The sequence below is a fragment of the Melanotaenia boesemani genome, chromosome 5 (genome assembly GCF_017639745.1).
Source record: "Melanotaenia boesemani isolate fMelBoe1 chromosome 5, fMelBoe1.pri, whole genome shotgun sequence".
Classification (NCBI taxonomy): domain Eukaryota; kingdom Metazoa; phylum Chordata; class Actinopteri; order Atheriniformes; family Melanotaeniidae; genus Melanotaenia; species Melanotaenia boesemani.
In genome coordinates, this window is record NC_055686.1 from 2,115,572 (window position 1) to 2,138,542 (window position 22,971).

At 43.9% G+C, this 22,971-nt stretch overlaps 4 protein-coding genes across 8 annotated transcripts in view; 2 read left to right on the top strand and 2 right to left on the bottom strand.

Annotated features, from left to right (window-relative positions):
- The window catches only part of LOC121640417, a 1,195,287-nt gene that overhangs the window by 639,330 nt on the left and 532,986 nt on the right, over positions 1-22,971 (top strand). The gene's annotated exons all lie outside the window — the stretch shown is intronic.
- Positions 1-22,971, bottom strand: part of LOC121640416 (muscle M-line assembly protein unc-89-like) — a 442,453-nt gene that overhangs the window by 191,799 nt on the left and 227,683 nt on the right. The gene's annotated exons all lie outside the window — the stretch shown is intronic.
- On the bottom strand, positions 307-17,062 carry LOC121640506 (low affinity immunoglobulin gamma Fc region receptor III-like). Of its 2 annotated transcripts, none has more exons than XM_041986318.1 (6): positions 17,027-17,062; positions 16,477-16,512; positions 1,433-1,693; positions 1,111-1,353; positions 926-1,036; positions 307-809 (listed from the first exon to the last, which is right to left on the bottom strand). In XM_041986318.1, the coding sequence occupies exons 1-6, from the start codon at positions 17,055-17,057 to the stop codon at positions 799-801; spliced, it is 693 nt and encodes a 230-aa protein (XP_041842252.1). In that variant the 5' UTR covers positions 17,058-17,062; the 3' UTR covers positions 307-798. The 2 variants fall into 2 exon arrangements, with proteins under 2 accessions (XP_041842252.1, XP_041842251.1); XM_041986317.1 differs by having other exon boundaries at positions 308-812.
- On the top strand, positions 13,959-22,047 carry LOC121640501. Of its 2 annotated transcripts, none has more exons than XM_041986306.1 (3): positions 13,959-13,969; positions 21,057-21,585; positions 21,796-22,047. In XM_041986306.1, the coding sequence occupies exons 2-3, from the start codon at positions 21,072-21,074 to the stop codon at positions 22,023-22,025; spliced, it is 744 nt and encodes a 247-aa protein (XP_041842240.1). In that variant the 5' UTR covers positions 13,959-13,969; positions 21,057-21,071; the 3' UTR covers positions 22,026-22,047. The 2 variants fall into 2 exon arrangements, with proteins under 2 accessions (XP_041842240.1, XP_041842241.1); XM_041986307.1 differs by lacking the exon at positions 13,959-13,969 and adding an exon at positions 20,114-20,242 and having other exon boundaries at positions 21,235-21,585.

Sequence of the window (22,971 nt, forward strand, 5' to 3'; positions counted from 1 at the left end):
TGTTCGGCACTTTGTTTGGACGTGGCTGGTAAATTGTTGATGATGATGATGTTGATGTAGTTTCACTTCTATATGGGAGGAATACTTTGGATCTAGGATCTTTGGTTTACAACGTGCATAAGTTCTGTGGCTTGTAACTCTGTAAATGTAAAAAGCATGGGTACAAATTAAATTTACAAGTCAGAAAATACAAATAAATTTAGTACATCTGAAAATAAAAATCTGAAAATACAAGTTAATTTAACAAGTCATAAAAACTTGATATTAATCTGTTCTTAGGGGTTTAATTTGTACCTGTACTTGATTTCACTGTTTCAAACATGGAGAAGTTACCAAACTTGTGCCTATTCTAGCTCCATAGATTAACCCTTTAATACTCTGCATATCATATTGGATGCACACAGTTTCTGAGACCTATTGAATCACTTTATGGTAAAAACTTTGCTCAAAGCCCAGCTGTTTTGTGTTATCTTGCATGCTTAGGATAGAATACTGGGTGTTAAAGGGTTAAAGTTTGTATAAATGTCATTTTACTTTTTGTGTAAATAAAATTTCTGAATGAAACTGAGGTGAATGAACTGAAATTTGTATCCTGCTGTAAATTCTCACTTCAACACTGAGTTTTAAAGTTTATTGAATACGTGATCAGTCAGAAGAAGCTTGTGCAGACAGTTTTCAGTTTGATCTGATGTTGCTCCTCCAATCAGTTTAAGATCAAAGCTGAATGAGCTGAAGCTCCGTGGAGTTCCACAGGGAAATGTTCTGGGCCTTCTGCTGGTTCTTCAAGTTCTCAGGGTTTCAGCGAGGACCTGCTGAGATGATGTCATCAACACACAGAGCAGGTCATAAAGAAAATGAAGGATATTTATTAAAAGATGACAGACGAGGTGAACTAGAAACAAGTTTGATTGACAGGTCTGTCTACCTGTTGCTCCGTGTCTATGTGAAGACATCAAGAGGATGGTGGAGATGATGTACAGACAGAACATCAGCAGATGGAAGAAAAGGTGAATGTAGGCTGAGGCAGTGGGCGGAGCTACATGTGCAGAGAGAAGGTGTCAGGTCAGGTGTGCAGATGGAAAGTGTTGAAATAAGGGTGAAGCTCCTCACCTGTGACAGAGATCCAGCTGGGTGGAGACTCTCCATGACTGCTGATGCTACACCTGTAGAGACCTTCATCAGACCTGGTAACATGGTGGAGGGTCATGTGACCTGTAGACTCAGTCCTGATGAGGGAGCCATCTTTATAGAAAGCAGCTGGGAGGTTGGAGGGAGGCCTTGATTGACAGCTCAGAGTGAGGTCATCTCCCTCCATCACAGGGAGGACAGGACTCTGCAGGATCACTGATCCACCTCAACACAGAGACAAACTACAGCATTTCATCCATTTCCACACAGCTTCATCACCACTAACTCCACAGTCTGATCTTACCAGTGACAGTGAGGGTGATGCTGTTACTGGTTGCTCCCTCTCTGGACTCACACCAGTAAACTCCAGCGTCCAACTGGACCACGTGTTTGATGGTACAGGAGGAACCAGCAGGTCTTCCCCAGGACTCACACTGGATCCTGGTGTCTCTGGTCGTGTTTCTCCTCAGGGTCCATCCAGCAGAGCTGTCGCTCTCTTCACAGCTCAGAGATGCAGATTCTCCAGTAAACAGCTGAGATCTGTTGGGACTCACCGTCACATCAGCTGTTTGGAGTCAGAAATGGATGTTAGACCACTCTGGACAAAGAAAAACTGTTGATGAGTTAGATGAGTTCATGAGCCAATAAACATCATTGTTAATCCGCTTTAGTCTTTTCCACCTTAACCACGCCCACCTCAAACGTCTGACCAATCACACGATACTTTTACCGGTGTAAAACTTATGGTGAGTTTGCTTTTGCACTCGGGTGTAGGGGGAACTTGTCGTTTTGGAGTCATGTTGCAGTTTCTCCTCCTAACCTGAAGGTGGTAGCAGGGGTGGTATCGGCCAGTAAACTCACCAGGTGGGAGTCTTTTGATGGTTCACTTCAGGTCAGTAGGTATTTTCTGTTTTAAAACAACAATGGCGTCCAGTATGGTTCAGTGTCTTTATTAGTTTGTGGAAGAAAACAAAGAAATAATTTGATCAGCCTCTCATCAACTTGATCCACTGATTATTGTTTTAAAAAACGGTGATTACCACACAAATTTAGCAATAAGATCCAGATATCCGGCAACACGTGATCCCAAACTGACCAATCACAAGGGTTTACCTCCGCGTAACCACAGACATATATACATAGACGCATCATTTTACGCTGGAGCGTGATGCAGCGTTGCCGCCATATTGGTCCAGACTAGCTTCAGAAATAAATGGTAAATGGCCTGTACTTTTATCCAAAGCGCTTTACATGTACGGCACATTCACCCATTCACACACAGATGGCGGAATGGCTACCATGCAAGGCGCTCAACCATGATCCATCAGGAGCAATTAGGGCAGGCATGTCAAACTGGTCCAGCAAAGGGCCGTGTGGCTGCAGGTTTTTGTTCCAGCCAGCCAAGAGCACACAGTTTGACCAATCAGCTGTCTGAAGACTGAGATCAGTTGATTGAATCAGTCAAATCTGGTGTGCTGCTGCTTGGTTGGAACAAAAACCTGCAGCCACACGGCCCTTTGCTGGACCAGTTTGACATGCCTGAATTAGGGGTTCAGTGTCTTGCTCAGGGACACCTCGACATGAGCTCTCCGGGCCAGGCTCGAACCGGCAACCCTTGGGTTACAGGACGACCACGCTACCCACTGTGCCATGTTCGAGCAACTATGCCCATATTTTGTACAGCCTACGGTTGCAGTAACCAGCTCATTATTAAAAGCCAATCATGTGGCGTTACCTGTCACAAGTACGCTAAGATTTTTTTATACCATCAGTTATTTCTGCATGTTTAGGAATTATTGATTTATTGTGTATATATAATATAATATAATATAATATAATATAATATAATATAATATAATATAATATAATATAATATAATATAATATAATATAATATAAGTTTCCTTACTTAGCTTCAAAAGATATATATTTTGTCCCCACCAAACAGCTCTCTAAGTGAGTTAATGTTTGTTTTTAATTATTATTACTATTATTTAATTATTTATTTAATTATTTAGGAGGTTCATTGACAGTTACAGGAATCATTGGATTGCAGTGGTTGCTTCAAAAGGTTGTGTAACAAAATATTAAGTTATGGGTGCCATCATTTTTGTCCAGGCCTGTTTCATGAGTTTATTTTTTTAAATAATTCTGTTGAAACATGGTTGAAAAGCAACGTCTGACTTTCATTGGTTAAATTTCATAGAATTTTTATTTATTATTACTTTTGTCAGATTCAAGTTATTTCTGTGGCCATTGTGAGTTTTTCTTTCATTAACCGAAGGGTACCAACAATTTTGTCCATATCTGTATATATATATTTATATGTGTGTGTGTGTGTATTGCTACATCCCCCATGAAAGCTACAAAGTTGGTCAATCTCTAACAACTACCAGTTAAACTCAGAGTGAAGAATGATTCCTGTTTTTGCTTCCATGTGAATATTTTAGCATGGGTGTGGGTTCTCACCTCTATTCTAGTTTTAAAGTGTTATCTTGTGCAGAGAGAATAAGGAAACAAATCTTGTAATGGTACACAAAGAGGAAGAGGAGGTATTTCCAGTCAGTCACACTGCTGCTGGTCTGCTTCCATCCAGCTGCAGGATGGAGGGAACATGTGTCCAGATGCTGCTGGGTGAGTCCATCTGCTGGATGTGTGTTGGTGTGTAAATGCTGAGAGATGATCACTGCTGCTTCCCACAGCAGAGCCGTCATTAAAGCTCACACTGAGCTGAGTGTCATTTCTCTGCAGCTCTGGTCTCACTGCTGTGCTGCACAACAAACGGAGGTTAGTAAACTTCTTCTGATTATTTATAAGGTGGTATCAGTGTGTTCTTGGTGTCTCCTGGTTAAATGATGTTGAAGTGGTGGAGGACTGAAAATGTGGATGAAGATGGACAGATGAGACACTCCTTGGTTATTTATTTATTTTTAAACTTGTCCTGTCCAGCATGGTGGCGGCAGAGTGATGGTCTGGCTGCTGTGTTGTGCCAAACAAATTTGCTTTACCAAGAGGAGCTTTTTCTGTATATGGCTCCTCTTAATAATCTCATTTTTTAAATTTCTTTATTTATTATTATATTATTTTTTGGAATTATGGGATTTATGAAATCTTGCTTGACCCAAGCAGAGTAGAAAAAAAGGAAGAGGAGACAGATCCAACCTAACACCAGACAACCAGCTGCTACACCCGTACAAACACACAGCAGAGGGTTTCCTGCAGCTTTTACAGGTAAACTAAGCTGACAATCATCAGGAGTTTAGTTAACCAAACATGTTAACTAGTTTAATGAGGAAATCTCTGCTGTCCATCCATCCATTTTCTGCCGGTAATCCGTAGTCGGGTAGATGCCTAAGCAGGGAAACCCAGACTTCCCTCTCCCCGGCCACATTCACCAGCTCCTCCGGAGGGATCCCGAGATGTTCCCGGGCCAGCCGAGAGATGTAGTTCGTCCAGCGTGTCCTGGGTCTTCCTCGGGACCTCTTTCCGGGGGGACGTGCCCAGAACACCTCACCAGGGAGGAGTCCAGGAGGCATCCTAACCGAGCCACCTCATCTGGCTCCTCTCGATGTGGAGGAGAAGCGGCTCTACTCTGAGCCCCTCCCGGATCACCGAGCTTCTCACCCTATCTCTAAGGGAGAGCCCGGCCACCCTGCGGAGAAAACTCATTTCGGCCGCTTGTATTCGAGATCTCGTTCTTTCGGTAACTACCCACAGCTCATGGCCATAGGTGAGGGTAGGAACGTAGATCGACCGGTAAATCGAGAGCTTTGCCTCCTTCTTAACCATGACAGACTGCATCACTGCAAATGCTTCACCGATCAGTGGGGGGTCAGGGCAAGTCACTGTTTCAGGCTGAGCCCGACCGCTCCTCATGGACAAAGGCCCAGGCACCAGGCGCTCGCCTCCATGACCTTCAGGCCTGGCTCAGAGGGCAAGGGAAACCTGGATCCATAGTTTTAATTCATCATAGCGGTCTACTGAGCCTCGCTTTCTTTGGTCCCTATCCTAGAGATCTGTTTACTATGGGTGACCCTACCAGGTGCATAAAGTCCCCGACAACATAGCACCTAGGATCTTCAGGGAGGGCTAACTCCTCCACCGAGGTAAGGTGGGAACTCAGAGAGGAGACTCATCATACTGAAATCTCTGCTGGAACATCTGCATCTCTGATCTTCATCTTTGTTTCTACAGGAGTTAAACTGAAGAGGTCCTCTCTGATCTCTTTAACCTCTGATCTGTGTTGCAGAAGAAAAAACCATCACAGCTAAACCTGGACAGACTGTCTCTCTGCCATGTAGAGCTAAAGATCAAAACATCTACGCTGTAAGGTGGGTCAGAACTGACCAGGAGGATCCACACCAAGTTCTCCTCTACAGAGATGGTCATTATAATCCAGAAAACCAGCATCCATCTTTCCAGAACCGGGTGGATCTTCAGGACAGACAGATGAAGGATGGAGACGTGTCTCTGATTCTGAAGAAGGTGACGACTGATGATACAGGAACATATGAATGTAGAGTCTTCCAGAGAGAGACAAGCAGCATGACTGCAGAGTCCAAGTCCATCATTACCATCCATCTGGAGGTTTTTTCACCAGGTTAGTTTGTGTCTCTGTCTCTGGATCAGAGCTGAAGAAGCTTCCTGATTGGACAAAAAGGTTCATGTCCACACCTCAAAGACATCCCACTAGCTGGAGGTCTGACTGATTCTGGTCCACATGAGTCTATGAGATTACTGCATGTGAATCTGATCACGTATGTGGTGTTATCCATCAGTCTGACTGTAGAAGCTGTTCATTGTGTTTGTCGGACTCTTCATGTTTGTTTCTGCAGGAGTTAAACTGAAGTGAAGAGTTCCTCTCTGATCTCTTTAACCTCTCTGATCTGTGTTGTTTCCTCTCCTGCAGAAGAGAAAACCATCACAGCTGAACCTGGACATGACGTCTCTCTGCCATGTAGAGCTCCACATAATAAATTCATCTTAGTTGTGGACTGGTTCAGACCTGACGTGGGACCAGAATATGTTTTTATGTACAAAGGTGGGAGCCTTGAGACAGACCACCAGCATCCATCTTTCCAGAACCGGGTGGATCTTCAGGACAGACAGATGAAGGATGGAGACGTGTCTCTGATTCTGAAGAATGTGACGACTGATGATACAGGAACATATAAGTGTTTCATTCGCCATTTCGACTATCGTCCCATCTGTACCATCCATCTGGAAGTTCCTCCACCAGGTGAGTTTGTGTGTCTGTCTCTGGATCAGAGGTGAAGCAGCTTCCTGATTAATAATAATAATAAATTTTATTTGTAACGCACTTTACATTCCAAGGAATCTCAAAGTGCTACAAAGGATTTTAGTAACATACAAAACAAATCATAAAAATATAATAAACAGTGTAAAGGATAAAAGAACAACTATTAAATTTCACTGCAATCGTTCACAAATATTAAACCAAGATAAAAGTTTAAAAACTAGCAAAGTGCTGGTTAGCAAAAAGCTTTTTTAAAAAGACAGGTTTTCAAGTTTCGTTTAAAGTCATTTAGAGACTGGGAGCCTCTCAGATGTTCTAGTAAGGCGTTCCAAAACCTTGGAGCAGCGGCTGAGAAGGCTCGATCACCCATGCTGCGAAGCTCAGTCCTGGGGGCACGGAGGGTGTTTGTATAGGCAGGCCGGAGGGTACGTGAGGGAGTGTGAGGGAGGTACGTGAAGGAGTGTGAGGGAAAAGAAGTTCCTGTAGGTAGGTAGGGGCATGTCCATGGAAGCACTGGTAAGTGAGGAGAGAGACCTTGTATTCGATTCTAAACGAAACGGGAAGCCAGTGAAGAGATTTTAGGATGGGGGGGATGTGGTCTTGCTTTCGCACCCTGATTGGACAAAAGCTTCATGTCCATACCTCAAAGATGTCCCACTAGCTGGAGGTCTGACTGTTTCTGGTCCAGAACCAGTGGTGTTGGGTTGTGGTCCTATGAGTTCTCTATAACCAGCTCTGACTCCTGACCAGGAAACACACACAGTAACTCGGGCCCTCATTTATCAAGCTGGCGTAGGTAGAAAAACCGGCGTTCGTCAATTCTACTCAGCTTTTGGGATTTATAAAATCAAACTTGGCGGGAGACTGTTCCTACCTCCACGACAACTCTGACCCAGCTGTACGCACAAAATCTGAGAAACGGGAAACTGTGAAACCAACAGGACAGAATAAAACTAAAACAATATGAGACGTTTGTGCAAAATCACAAATTACCTTTCACATAACATTTTATATATTAGTTATTTGTAAAAATGAATAAAGAGGGATGTTTGATAGGAAGTGTGCTCAAAGTCAACAGACAAAAGAGAAAGAAATAAGCGGATTTCTGAGAGAAAAGGAGATGTTCTCAATAAGGACCTCGAACGGCTAAAATATATTGTCATTGTGAAAGAAAACTTACGTTATAACACACATTCACGCTAAAACATCCAGGTAGATTTGTTTTTATTGCTTCCTGCACCCCGCTGTAATGCTTTTAATGTTTTATGTAAAGCACTTTGAATGGTCTTGTACATGAAATGTGCTGTACAGATAAATTTGCCTTGCCTTGCCTAAGATAGACAGTCTGCTGTCAAAGTGTGCCATACAAATAAGTTCTTAATTAAAATGAAAATGACATGGTTTCTGTGCAAACGTGTTTGTCAGTTACGCTACAATCAGGTTATTTCCTCCACCTGTAGATATTCAGAAAATTGATGGTTGGATATAAAACAGCAACCCAGTGCGTAAAGACGAACAACGGCTTATCTGCCTCTGCTGGAAGATATGGCGCGAGACTCCAGAATTAACGGATTTTTAGAGGCCAGCAAGACTAACTGAATGGCTAATAAACCAGTTCCAACTACCGCACCAGTCCCTCTGCTAGTGTTGACAACACTGGGTTTTCTGGCAACCGACACCTTCCAGAGCGACAGGTCGGGGATATCACACCCACCTCCAGCCTTGTTATGCCAGATGTGTTAGACGATATTGTTGGTTTGTCCCAACGTTACATCAACTTTCTACACAGGTGAACGTCTGGTTTCCCTGATGTTATCTCTGCTTTTGATGAACTAAAGTTGCAATAATAACAAAAAAAAAAAACAAAAAAAAAACAAACTTTATTCCTAGAGGGAAATTGCAAATTGGAAATGAAATCTGCCGTCATTAACTAAAACATTGTCATTCTCTAAATGTCCAAATCATATGTGATGCAAACACGTTGCTTATCAAAGTAGTGTCTGGTTGGCGTGGATCCATCCATGACTTTTTCATTCTAAGACCCAGCAGAGTGGGACGCAGACAGGAGGCTGGACCATCTAGAAGTTAAGCAACGCTTATGAAACATGCAACAGGTGGTTTTTATTCACGGTGCTTTCTAAGTGTTGTCCCAGTTTTAGAAATGAGCCCTCTGACCAGGTGGGATTCTTTCTGCAGGAGGACTTACAACCACAGCACCACCTACTCCACCCGCTGCTGTAACTCCATCTGCTGCTGAAACCCCACCCACTACTGTAACTCCGCCCCCTGCTTCTTCTACCCTCCATCTTGGTTTCATGCTGCTCCTCCACCTGCTGGTGTTCTGTCCGTACTTCATCTCCACCCTCCTCATGGTGTCTTTATATCGACGCAGAGACACAGATAACACTGAACCATTCACTGACCTGTCAATCAATCAATCAATCAATCAATCAATCAATCAATCAATCAATCAATCAATCAATCAATCATGATTTTCTCTCTAACCTGCTCTGTCTGCAGGAAGTGACCTGGCCGTCTCCATGGTGATGACTCCATCCACCCAGGCTGATCAGGGATTGGATGATGACTATGATGATGTCACCACAGAGCATCATCTAAACTGAGCTGAACATCTCATCTCTCTCTTCTCCTGATGTTCTTCTTTCACATGAGAACTTTCTAGAACTGAGGTCAACATCTGTGAACAGAGACGTCACATCTGTCTGTTTATCCTGGAAATAAAGCAGTGAAGGGGGCGTGGCCTGTCTGCTCTGCTTCTTTTACTCTCAGATTGTGTTGGAAGAGATCAGCTCAGTCATCCATTAAAAACATTTCTAGAAGAGATTTTGTCTCTATGCAAGTACAGCAACTAATGTTATATATAACCTGATGTTAGTATGAAGCTACGTAGCAATGCTAATCTAGTTCTATGCTAGCACTACATTAGTTTTAAACTATGTAGTATTGGACCAAGCGATATGGAAAATGGATGGAAGTTCTCAAATGTTCAGTGCACATGCAGATGAAGGGAAGATGACTTGGTTTAGGATCAGTGTTGTTCTTGGCAGGCATCTCAGTTTTAGTCTTAATTTTAGTCTTCAGGATGAAAATGCTTATTAGTTTTAGTCCAGTTTTAGTCAATGAAAACCTAAAAAGGTTTTAGTCTAGTTTTAGTCAAATAATAAAAAAAATATTAGTTTTTAACAAATTAATTTAGGCAATAATACGTATTAAAAACTGGAATCAAGGTTGACAGGTTATAACAAGTATTGCAATTCATAAAACAAGTTAACCTTAATTCTTTTACATAATAACCAGATCCTTTACCAAACTGAACGCTTTAGCCGAGACTTTCCCATCAGCAGGGATGCAATGCTGCTGTGTAACTTAACTGCTGTTGGGCAGAAACCTTTTATTTCTATATTTCACCTTTTCTCATGAACTGATGCCCAACTTCATCATACAAAAATTTCACACAAGAAGATTCAAAGATTCAAGATTCAAAGCGTTTATTGTCACATGCACAGTAAAGAAACAGGTTTCCCTGTACAGTGAAATTCTTACTTTGCCGTCCACACCAAGTGCCATAAATATTCAAAGTATATAGAAAAGACTAATTTAAGAAGAGCATGCAAAGGAGTAAACATAAATGTAAACTATAGGTAAAATATAAGTAAGTAAAGTAATCTATGTACATAATGTGCAGCGTGCTACATAAACTGTGCAACATTCACCATTGAATGAGTAATTCTGCAAAAAAAGAACTGTCATGAGGTAGACGGTATGATACATGTGCAAATACTGAATAATAATAATAATAATAAGGTGCATTGATAATGTAAACAGTCAGTATGTGTAAATGTACAGTTCATTGTTACAGACTCCAGTCTGCTGTTAGCTGTTAAGGAGTCTGATGGCTGAGGGAAAGAAAGAGTTTCTGAGTCTGCTAGTCCTGCATTTCACACTCCTGTACCTGCGGCCTGAGGGGAGGAGAGTGAACAGTCCATGTTGAGGGTGGGTGGGGTCTTTGATGATGGAGGCAGCTCTCCTGTGGACTCTGCGCTGGTAGATGCTCTGCAGAGAGGGAAGGGGACTTCTGGTGATCTTAGATGCAGTCTTCACCACTCTCTGCAGGCGTTTGCGGTCCGTGACAGTAGAGCTGCCGTACCACACGGTGATGCAGCTGGTCAGGATTGACTCAACGAGGCAGCTGTAGAAGTTTCTGAGGATCTTCGGTGACATGCCGAACTTCCTCAGCCTCCTCAGGAAGTACAGCCGCTGCTGAGCCTTCTTAAGTGTCCAGGTGAGGTCCTCACTGATGTGGACCCCCAGATATTTGAAGCTGCTCACCCTCTCCACTTCCAGCCCGCGGATAAGCAGTGGATGATGAGGGTTCCTCTCCTTCCTCATGTCCACTATCATCTCCTTGGTCTTGTCTGTGTTGAGGGTGAGATTGTTGTCCTCACACCACGTCACCAGAGAGGCCACCTCCCTCCTGTAGGCTGCTTCGTCCCCACCTGTGATGCGTCCTATCACGGCGGTGTCGTCTGCAAACTTCAGGATGATGTTGTCCTTGTGGAAGGCTGCACAGTCGTGGGTAAACAGGGTGTAGAGGATGGGACTGAGAGCACACCCCTGTGGTGTGCCAACGTTTGTGATGATACTGGCTGAGGTTCTGTTCCCTATCCTGACAGACTGAGGCCTGCCAGTCAAAGTCTAGAAGCCAGTCACAGAGGATGGGGTGTAGTCCGAGGGAGAACAGTTTGTGGGTGAGCTTGTGAGGGATGACCGTGTTGAATGCAGAGCTGTAGTCAATAAAGAGCATCCTGATGTAGGAGTCTTTATTCTCCAGGTGTGAGAGGGAGATGTGCAGTGCAGCGGCGATGGCATCTGAGGTGGACCTGTTGGGCCGGTAGGCGTACTGCAGGGGGTCCAGTGTGACCGGTAGGCAGCTCTGAATGTGGGTCAGCATCACTCTCTCGAAGCACTTCATAATGATTGGAGTGAGTGCTACTGACCTGTAGTCATTCAGGCAGGTGGGGGGGCACTTCTTGGGAAGAGGGAAAATGGTGGTGGTCTTGAAGCAGGATGGACCAGTTCTCTGGGTGAGGGAGAGGTTGAATATAGAGGTGAGAATGTCTGTCAGCTCTGAGGGCTCGTCCAGGGATGTTGTCTGGCCCCGCCGCTTTGCGTGGGTTGATCCTCCTCAGGGCTTTGTTTACCTGGGCTGGTGAGACAACTGGTGAGGGGGAGGGGGGTGTGGAGGTCCAGGTGTCTGTGTCCCTCTTCTCTGTGTGGGGGAAGGAGGTCTCAAAGCGGGTGTAGAATGTGTTGAGGTCATCAGGCAGGCTGTCTGTGGCGCTGATTGTACTGGAACTGCTCCTGTAGTCGGTGATGTGTTGCAAACCCTGCCACATGCGCCTGGACTCAGCAGTGGAGTAGAAGTCATCCAGCTTCTCTCTGTACTGCCTCTTGGCTGCTGTGATGGCCTTTCTCAGTCCGTACCTTGCCGCTTTGTACTCTGCCTCATCACCAGATGTGAAAGCAGTGGAGCGAGCACGCAGCATGTGACGTACCTGACTGTTTATCCAGGGCTTCTGGTTGGGAAACTTCCTGACTTGTATGGTGGGCACGATGTCATCCACACAAGTGCTGATGTACCCAGTCACATAGTCAGCATAATCCTGTACACTGACAGAAGAGTCCTCCAGAGTAGCTGCAGCTTTGAACACATCCCAGTCTGTAGTAGCAAAACAGTCCTGCAGTGTTCCCTCAGTCTCAGGTGACCAGAGCTTCACCTGTTTGGTGACTGGATTAGATTGTTTGAGTCTTTGTCTGTAGGCCGGGTACAGGAACAAAGAGATGTGGTCGGAGTGTCCGAAGTGGGGGCAGGGTGCGGCCCTGTATGCACCCTTTATGTTGGTGTATACATGATCCAGAGTGTTCTTATCACGGGTGGGAATGTTTACATGTTGGTGGTATTTGGGAAGAACAGTCCGTAGGTTGCACTGATTAAAATCACCTGCAGCAATAAAAACAGCGTCAGGTTGAGCCGTCTCCAGTGTGCTGATGACGTCATGGAGTTTACCAAGTGCTGCCGTAGAGTTAGTTCGCGGAACAATGTAAACAGCGGCCAGAAACACGGATGTAAACTCCCTTGGTAGGTAGTAGGGACGGCACTTTAGCAATAAGAACTCCACATCAGGTGAACAGTGTCTATGAACAGTCCATACGTCTTCACACCAGGCGTTGTTGATAAACACACACACACACCGCCCCCTTTCGCCTTACCGGAGGCTGCTGTCCGGTCTCCTCGGTGGATGGAGTGAGTCTGTAGCTGAATGGCGGACTCTGGGACGTTGTCTGAAAGCCAGGTTTCAGTGAAAACTAGAGCGCAGCATTCTCTTATTTCCTGCTGTGTTGTAATCCTGGCTCTTAGCTCGTCCAGCTTGTTTTCCAGAGATCGCACATTAGCCAGCAGGAGGCTGGGTATCGGTGGTCGGCTGGCACGGGTCTTAAGCCTTGCATGAAGCCCTCCCCTCTTTCCTCTCTTGCGACGCCGTCTCCGAAGCACTCTCCTCGGGTCAGCTGGCTCGCTTGAGTACGGTATGCTGGGGCCTTCCTGGTGTTGCTGGTGGTGGTGGTGGTTGCGCGGGCGCACAATGAGTTGCAGATCTGGTGGTAAAAATCCACTAAACTCAAACCTGTGCGATCTAGCAGTGTCCAGTAATGCCTGCCTGTTGTAAGTTAGCAGTGCATCGGTTCTGCGCAGTGCAATAAAAACAAAAAACACACAAAAAAGAAGAAAAAGCCGGCATTCGCGAGCGACACGAGCAAACACGTCTGCCACGGGGGGCGCCATATTGAAGAAAATATCAGATCTATAAGTTCAACATACAGAAACACATTCTGAGCTTGTTGTTTGGTTTTTTTCATCAATAATTAGAAAATTAAAAAGAAAGGTTTTAGACTTAGAAGGTTTCCCAGCCAACAGCAAATACTTTCTGATCTACGTAGGGCTATGCGTTACACAGATAAAGTTCTAACTGTGGAATCAATTACTCCAAAAAAGCAAAGAGCAGCAGCATCCTTACTTTGGTAACTGTGTCTTTATTTCTGAGAATTTTCTGAAGTGTAAAACTCCACCCTGAACATACACATGTCCAAAATATGAGCAAAGGATGAGGAACACAAGCTCAACTTGACCTGGTCTGCCAGTGAAATTATGATGGATTATAGTTAAAATATGTCCATATATCGTTTCATCGCTTCCACCGAACCCCTTCGTCGACGCTGCCGCCATGATTCATCTATGAACGAATGAACTGCTTGTGTGTGTGTGCGCTGCACGTCTGGTGGTGGGCGTGGCCAAGGTGCAGCAGCATTGCTGACTGACAGAAATGTCGTGTTTTTAATGTTGGACAATCAGCCCTTTAACACTTTCATCTCGTCTCGTCGACAAAATCTCACAAACGTCTCGTCATGTTTTCATCATCAGAGAGCCATTTTTAGCTCGTTATTGTCATGAAAAAAAGGTTCATCAACAAAATAAATTCGTCATCGTTTACGTATATATATATATATTGTCAACCACTCTATACTGCACACTGGTGGTCAAATTCCAGAAGGTCTGGTCTTTACTTACACAAAGTCAATATAGATTCAGAACAGACAGATCAACAATCTCTGGCATTAATCCACTTATTGGAAGAAATCACAGATTGTATCGAAACAGCAGTGGGAGTTTTCTTAAACCTTAAAAAAGCCTCCAATACCATTGATCACAGAACACTATTTACCAAAGTTGACAGGTACGGAATAAGGAGGGTTGGTTTGAACTTGCTGAAAAACTATTTAAGGAACAGGGGCTGGGTGTCTTCCAACTGGAAGGTAGGTGGTTCGATTCCAGGCTTCCACTGATTACATGTCAAAGTGTCCTTGGGCAAGATACTTAACCCCACGTTGCCTCTCAATGTGGCGTGTGGGGTGTGAATGTGTGTGTGTGATACGTGGTGTAAAGTGCTTTGAGGGGGTCAAACTGACTGGAAAAGTGCTGTATAAGTAAAAGTCTATTTACCAACAGGCAACAGTTTGTGCAAACAGGTAAATATAAATAAGAGAACATGGAAATCACATGTGGAGTACCACAGGGGTCACTGTTAGGTCCCAAGTTATTAATAATACACATCAATGACATATGCAGAGTATCAAATGACTAAAATTTATGTTGTTCGCAGATGACAAACATTTTCTGTTCTGGGGAGAATTTGCAGAAGATGTTGGAGACGATTACAGCAGAAAAAAAAACGTAGTTTGGTAAAAATAAATTGCCATTAATTCTAAGCAAAACAGAGATTATACTGTTTGGGAGGAATAACACAGAATCACATGTAGAATTGATAATACACAAACAGAAAGAGGAAATGTGTTCAAATTTCTTTGATCCTGCTGGAAACCTCATGTAAGCCATGTAACAGCAAAGCTGGCAGAATGCACTGCAATTCATGGAAAATTAAGTCACATTCAGAATAATAAATCACTACATATTCTATACTCTTTGGTGTTTTTACTGTATCTGTCCTACTGTATGGAGGTCTGGGGAAACATCTATAAAAGCATTCTACGGCTGATTTACACACTCCAGAGAAGAGCAATAAGGACAATAAATAAAGCAGAACACAAAGAACACACAAATCATGCATGTTGAAATTATGGATTTGGTTAAATTTAAAACAGTGCAAAGAAGGTACAAAACAAGAAATAAGCTATTACCAAAAATACCCAGAGAATGTTCACAGAAAGGGAGCGAGGCTATAATCTACAGGGAGAGCTAAAATTTAGAAACACAAGTAAGAACAATGAAAAATATGTGCACATCACGCTATCATGCGTAAGCAAAGCACAAACATAAATATAAATAAATTTAAAAAGAAGTATAAAAACTAATTCAAGCTAAATGGAAGATGAGGCATACAAATAGCTAAAATATGGAATATTATAAATGGATATGGATATTTATGTAGCATATACATATGTATACACACACACACACACACATATATATATATATATATATATATATATATATATATATGTTTTATGAATGTTATGTTTTATGTAGTATATATTGATATGGATATTTAGGTTAAATATATTAATTTGAATAATAATGTGGTATGTGATATTATGTAGTACATAGGTATATATGACCCATAATGAGAAGAAAGAGGGGGGATTTCCAAGTGTGTACTTCCTGCTACTCCTTTTTTTTAACTTCTTTACGTTAAGATTTGATGATGCAATAATAATTATTACTATTTATTTTTTCATTATATTCTTTTTGTATATAGTTTTTCTTTCATTTGTTCATTTGAAATAAATTATTAATCTTTTTATTCATAATAAAAACAATAATAATATAATTTTTAATTAATTTTCATTTTTAATTTATTCTAGCTGTTGAGAGTTAAGGACCTTGCTCAGGGGCCAACCTTAGTTGCCAGCCCAGGGAGTTGAACCCAGGTTCTCCAGACCCAAGCCCACCTCTGTAAAACAGCCTATATATAGGCTGTTTTTAAGGGTTTAACGAAGAGTGTCTACTGGCTTCGAAATGACAGATTCAACTCAGGGTTTTCACTTCCTGCTTCAGAGCATCACCATGGCAACCTGGTTTCCTGTTTCAGCGAAGCTGTTGGTTGTTTCACCGCTGTGGGCGGTGTCTGACCCAACCAGTCTGGAGATGAGTCAGAGCTCAGCTTGTGGTTTGACTCCTCTCGTCTTTCAAAACCACACGACTGCTTTCACTTCACCGTTTGATGGTTTCACCTCCAGTCTGTGGGTTCTGGTGTTTCTGTGGCCTCTCAGCCTGTTAGTTTCAGGGCTGGATATTTATTTAATGATATCCGTAGAGTCTGAGTGTTTTATCTGCTTCTTTTAAAGGTTCATGAATATGCTCTGATGGTAATAGAAGTAGCTCTGGTAGCTCAGTCCTGCCGTGATCTCTGGCTTTAAGACGGACACATCATGGGTCTGATGTGAGATGTTAGCTATTTATAACTCAGTGAAGTGCTGGAGAGGGTTCGGTTTGCTCACCTTGATTCATCCTGCAGCAGAGCAGCCAGGTCGCCCCTGCAGACACATCAGACGTCACAGTTTCAGCTTAAATGAAGACGGGACAGATCCAGGTCTGCTTTATGGACCTGGACTCTACTTCACCTCAAGACAGAATAAAATCTGAAATATGGTAATAAAGTCTTCTCCAGAAGCGAAGATGAAAACTGTTGGTGCCCCTGGTACTCTGTGTGGACATGGTTTGATCCAACATCAGATTCTGTTATTATTACAGTTTATTCTATTTATTCATTTACACATTAAAGCTCTTGGCTGAAATTACACTTGTGATAATAAATGTAATCATTTGCAGTGCTGCTACATCAGAAAAAAAGAGAAATCTTCAGATAAAAGATGAACTGTTACGGAGACTTAACCTAGAATAAACTTGGCTAAATCATCAGGTTTCAGTTGAAGCTTTTTGGTCCGGAACATGAAACCTGTTTTCTCCACCAACAGACCTTTGTTTTTCCTCCTGAGCTTCACTTTCTCTGAGTAACAGAGGTAGAAATCCATCAGATCAGTTACTTACAGAGCCGCCACAGCAGAGATGCTCCCTCCATCCCAACATCCGCTCAGATGACTTTACTTCCTCCCTGCGAGTCGAGTGATGCTGGGTTCCTCCTCCAGCTACTGTCACACAGTCAGGAGGAAGCAAAGCAGCTCTGATGTACCACAGTTTGCAGAACCGTCATGTTCACTCCATCCTCCACATTACTGCTCCCTAAAGCACATACAAGACGTTGTCATGATGATGGAAAGCTTATGATATCCAGCTATATATATATATACATATTAGCTGTTCCTAGGACTGAGCACTTCTGGATGGAGATGTCTGATGGGTCTCTGGGTAACTGGTGGATCCACTTCTCCAGTGTGGGGGATACGACCCCCAGTGCTCTGATGACCACTGCTACTACTGTTGCCTTCACCTTCCAGGCTTTCTCCAGCTCTTCTTTGAGTCCTTGGTATTTCTCCAGTTCCTCACTTTCCTTTTTCCTGATATTTCCATTGTTGAAGATGGCTACATCCATCACTACGGCTTTCCTTTGCTGCTTATCCATGATCACAATGTCTGGTTGGTTGGCCACCGCCATGTTGTCGGTCTGGGTCTGGAAGTCCCACAAGATCTTAGCCCTCTTATTCTCCACCACCTTGGGAGGTGTTTCCATTGTGACCTAGGGGTCTCCAGTCCTTAATCTGCACAGATGTTTCTGTACACTATGCCAGTAACTTGGTTATGTTCTTTCATGTATTCTTTGCCTGCCAGAATCTCGCACCTACTGTAAGGTGCTAGATTGTTTCAGTGGACTCTTTGTACAGACGGCACCTGGGGTCCTGCCTAGTGTGGTAGATCTGGGGTCCTATCTAGTGTGGTAGATCTGGGGCCCTGCCTGGTGTAGTAGACCTGGGGTCCTGCCTGGTGTGGTAGACCTGGGGTTTTGCCTGGTGTGGTAGACCTGGGGCCCTGCCTGGTGTGGTAGATCAGGGGTCCTGTCTTGTGTGGTAGACCTGGGGTACTGTCTGGTGTGGTAGACCTGGGGTCCTGCCTGGTGTGGTAGACTTGGGGTCCTGCCTGGTGTGGTAGACCTGGGGTCCTGTCTGGTGTGGTAGACCTGGGGTCCTGTCTTGTGTGGTAGACCTGGGGTTCTGTCTGGTGTGGTAGACCTGGGGTCCTGCCTTGTGTGGTAGACCTGGGGTCCTGTCTGGTGTGGTAGATCAGGGGTCCTGTCTTGTGTGGTAGACCTGGGGTCCTGCCTGGTGTGGTAGACTTGGGGTCCTGCCTGGTGTGGTAGACCTGGGGTCCTGTCTGGTGTGGTAGACCTGGGGTCCTGCCTGGTGTGGTAGATCAGGGGTACTGTCTGGTGTGGTAGACCTGGGGTCCTGCCTGGTGTGGTAGATCAGGGGTACTGTCTGGTGTGGTAGACCTGGGGTCCTGCCTGGTGTGGTAGACTTGGGGTCCTGCCTGGTGTGGTAGACCTGGGGTCCTGTCTGGTGTGGTAGACCTGGGGTCCTGTCTTGTGTGGTAGACCTGGGGTACTGTCTGGTGTGGTAGACCTGGGATCCTGCCTTGTGTGGTAGACCTGGGGTCCTGTCTGGTGTGGTAGATCAGGGGTCCTGTCTGGTGTGGTAGACCTGGGGTCCTGTCTGGTGTGGTAGACCTGGAGTCCTGCCTGGTGTGGTAGAGCTGGAGTCCTGCCTGGTGTGGTAGACCTGGGGTCCTGCCTGGTGTGGTAGACCTGGGGTCCTGTCTGGTGTGGTAGACCTGGAGTCCTGCCTGGTGTGGTAGACCTGGGGTCCTGTCTGGTGTGGTAGATCTGGGCCTCCATTGACCTGGTACTCAAGGCTTGCTCCTGTGCTGCCATGATTAGCGCCTCTGTCCTTCAGTCCATCCCTCTCCAGCCATTGGTAGGACTTGTTCATATAACATCTGTGGTCTGAACTTCCTGCTTTGGCCAGCTTATTATCCCATCAGGGTATCTGATCACTGGCAGGGAAAAGCTGTTAATTGCCCGGTTCTTGTTCTTGCCATTAAGCTGACTTCTCAGGACTTGCCTTACTAATTGCTTATAAGCAACAAGAAGTCAAGAAGCCACCAGGATAGCTGCCACAACCAAATATCTGCAACAAATTTTATTCTCATCTGATGCTGATTATATAAAGAGTGTGTTTGTTCGTGTTGATCGTATTGTTGGTTAAACTTTGACTGTAAAACCACCAGAACTTTCCTCTGAAACAAATCCGGTCTGCATGATGCTGCAGGTCTGCTGTGGCTCTCTGCTGACATCTGCTGGTCAACAACCAGCACTGCACCTTGTCCGAGTCTTCTGGAAACCAGCTTATTTCCAGGAAACCGATGGAAACACATCTCTGTTGTGTTGCTCCAGAACTATTGTCAAGCTTTCTTATTTATTTAGACCGACAGCTGGAGCACAAGTCACCATCATCTCCCCCTCAGACCCTGGAGATGCCCCAGATTAATCATTAGAGGAGTGAAAACGATCAGACCAGGTCCACACTGATCCTCATCAGTGGACTGTATCTGTCAGAATCCAGAGTCTTTAGAAATGAACAAAGTATAAGTAGTATAAATAAAGTATAAATTATAAATAACTAGAGATGTAAAGACAGAGATGGAGAAATAGAGCAACAGAGACAGAGATATGAAGATAAAGAAGAAAGTTTTAAATAATTTACATGTATTGGAGGTGAAAGAAAGCAAAGGTCAGATAACCGTATGAGGATCCTCCTTCTTCTTCTACAGTATCTTCAACCTTCGGCCAGAATTAGACTGAGTGTCCCTCCGTGGTTCACATTCACACATTTACATAAACCAGAAAATAAAACACAAAAAGACACACTAATAATCTCTGAAATGATCGATTCCAACTACATTATCATCAATTATTATTACTTTATACTGTGTAAGTTATTATAAGCAACACATGTAATTACTTTAATTGTTTTAACAAAGAGTTAAACTATTACTATGGAATAATAAATAGTAATAATAATATTATGTGAAACAGAGAGAAGGTGGAGCTGGAACAGAATGACTCAGATGCGTCAGTAAAATCAGGTTTTACTTTCATGTTGTAGAGCGATATGAATATGAGCCGTCTGATCTCTGCTCTGCTCGCATCCTTTAAGATAATCAACCTGAAACAGCTTTCCTCTGCTGGGATGGACACACGGTCGTCATTCATCCTCTCTATCCTGCTTCCCTTGGCTTTGTGTGTCTCTGCTGGTAAGAAACATTTTACTGACTCTGAGGATGATGAGGGAGGCTGAAGGTTTGCTTCAGCACCATGGACAGCAGCTTCCTTTCTTTCTTTGTTGTGCTGTGACGTCCAGACAACAACCAGCTCATACGCTTCTTTGAGTGTTTGTTAAAGAACTCTCCATCCTGTTTCTGATTAAATAAGCAGCATTTAATAGAAGCAGAAGGTTTTGTGGCAGCAACCGTGTTGTTGACCGTGCTACGTGCACTACTACGCATGCTTGTGTGACTAACTGAGTTAATAATAATGCTCACACATGGCAGAACTGCAGAACCTGTTAATCATGCAGAACCAGGGCCTGCATGATGAATTAAATTATTCATATTTCCTCAAGAATAACGGTCTGCTCCTCCATGGTGAAGTAGCTGCTCTGAGCCGGGCAGCGCCTCCAGGAACAGGAAGTGTTCCCCTGCAGGGTTTTTCCATGTCTGTGATTGGTCAGAGGCTGCAAACTCCGCCCTTTTCATGTGAGCGTGCTCGGATCTAGATGGGAAACCCCGGGTTGAATTACTGAGTTGATGAGCTTTGTCGTACCACCGATCCAGATCCTGAATGTCTGGGTGAGACAACCCAGGTAACAGAGAGATATCCGGGCGTGTTAATCCTGCTTCATCATACGACAAACAATCCATCAATTCATCATTTCCAAAGATAAGGTGGAAAGTGACGTATTTGTTATCAGGTCATTAGAGGCTTGACTGGGTCAAAAAAGTCCTTTTTGTTATAAGAAACCCAGATTTTTAATTAAAAACAGAGAATTAGCATGATAATGAAACGGAGTGTGTGTGTGTGTATATGTGTGAACTATGTGGTGATGATGGGAGTCAATGGACCGGATCCCACCTGAGAGTAAATAACGTGACACTGTGTGTTTCCCATCATCTGCTGTTCTATACACATATAGGAAAAGGAGATCATGGAAGTTTAATAGTAGAAGAAATGTTGTGTTTTCTCTCAGATCCGGTCAGTATAACAGTGAATTCTGGTGACAACATCACCCTGGAATGCTTGGTCCTGGTCTCGGGTCCCCTGGAAGCCCTGATGTGGATCAGACCAGATTATGGCCCCCTCTACGTCTTCTTCTACCGGGATGGACGACCTCTAGAATCCTTCCAGCATCCATCGTTTGTGGGACGAGTGGCTCTGAGAGACGCAGAGATGAGGGATGGAGATGTCTCCATCATCCTAAACAACGTCACCATCAGCGACATAGGAACCTACGAGGGTCACGTAGCCATGAGCTCCCAACGAAAGAAACGGGCCCCGTCTGAGCTCAGGTGTAGCATCAGCCTGAAGGTGGAAGACTCAGGTGAGGCTGAGAGCTTCATAAACCAGATTCAGCAGCAGGTTCTAAGCTTTTATTAGAAGGTTTAAAGGATGCAGGTTCAGGGTCCTCTTCAGCTGAAGTGATGAAGCTCAGCCCCGTTCAGCAGGGTCGGACTGGGACTAAATAACTGATGTATCTGGGACGTCTTCCGTTTCCATCGTGATGATTAATGAGCTGTTTTCTGCTCTGCAGGTGTTACATGTGATGGCAGGAACAAAGGAAGCTTGGACCTCCGGCGGCTCTTAGAAGATCTACGCGTCTCTGTTCCAGTTGGACTCGGTTTGCTTCTTATTCTAGTAATAACTGGGATTTGTGGAATAAGAAAATGTCCTGGAAGTAAAGGCAGCTCTCCTGGAGGAGAAAGACCTGAAACAGTAACTACACCCGAATCTGAGTTACAGCAGCCACCCACACCAACATAAACATGGATGTCACATCACCTTTAATATTACGTCACACGTCCAGCGCCGGTCCAGACCAGTTTGGTGTCCTAGGGATGGTTTTAGCTGAGGCCTCCTTGTATCACAGTCAATTTCACAATAAACTTTATATACTTACACAGAAGTTTCCGGCATGTATTCAAGATTTTTTTCTTTTAAGTAGAAAATGAATGAATGAATGAAAAATACTTTATTAATCCCAAAGGGAAATTCAATATTGTAGTAGTAGTAATTTTTTTTTTTTTTTTTTTTTTTTTTTTTTTTTAAAAACAATCACATTAATTAATTAAGGGCTTTGTTCTTCAGCCTGATAGCTGCTGGAAGGAAGGATCTTCTGTATCTCTCTGTCTTGCATCGGACTTGAACAAGCCTCCCACTGAACACACTCTGTTGTTTCGTCACGGCGTTGTGTAGAGGGTGTGAAGGATCTTCCATTATCTTCGTCAGCTTGTACAGAATTCTTTTTTTGATGATCAACTCCAGCGGCTCCAGAGTTACTCCAAGCACAGAACCGGCTTTCTTGATCAGTTTGTTAATTCTTTTCAAGTCTCTGGTTCTGATGCCGCTGCCCCAGCAGATTGCTGCAAAGCTGATTGCACTTTCAACAACAGACCTGTAGAACATTTGCAACATTTTGGTGCAGACGTTAAAAGATCTCAGCTTCCTTAAGAAGTAGAGTCTGCTCTGACCTTTCTTGTAAATGTACTCAGTGTTGCTTTTCCACTCAAGTCTGTTGTCCAGCTGAACTCCAAGGTACTTGTATTCCTCCACCACCTCCACCTCCTCTCCCATGATGGAAACACTTCTATGTGTGTTCTTGTTCCTCCTGAAGTCAACAATCATCTCCTTTGTTTTCTTGGTATTCAAGATGAGATGATTGTCACCGCACCATTTCACAAACTGACCGACCAGTTCTCTGTACTCTGTC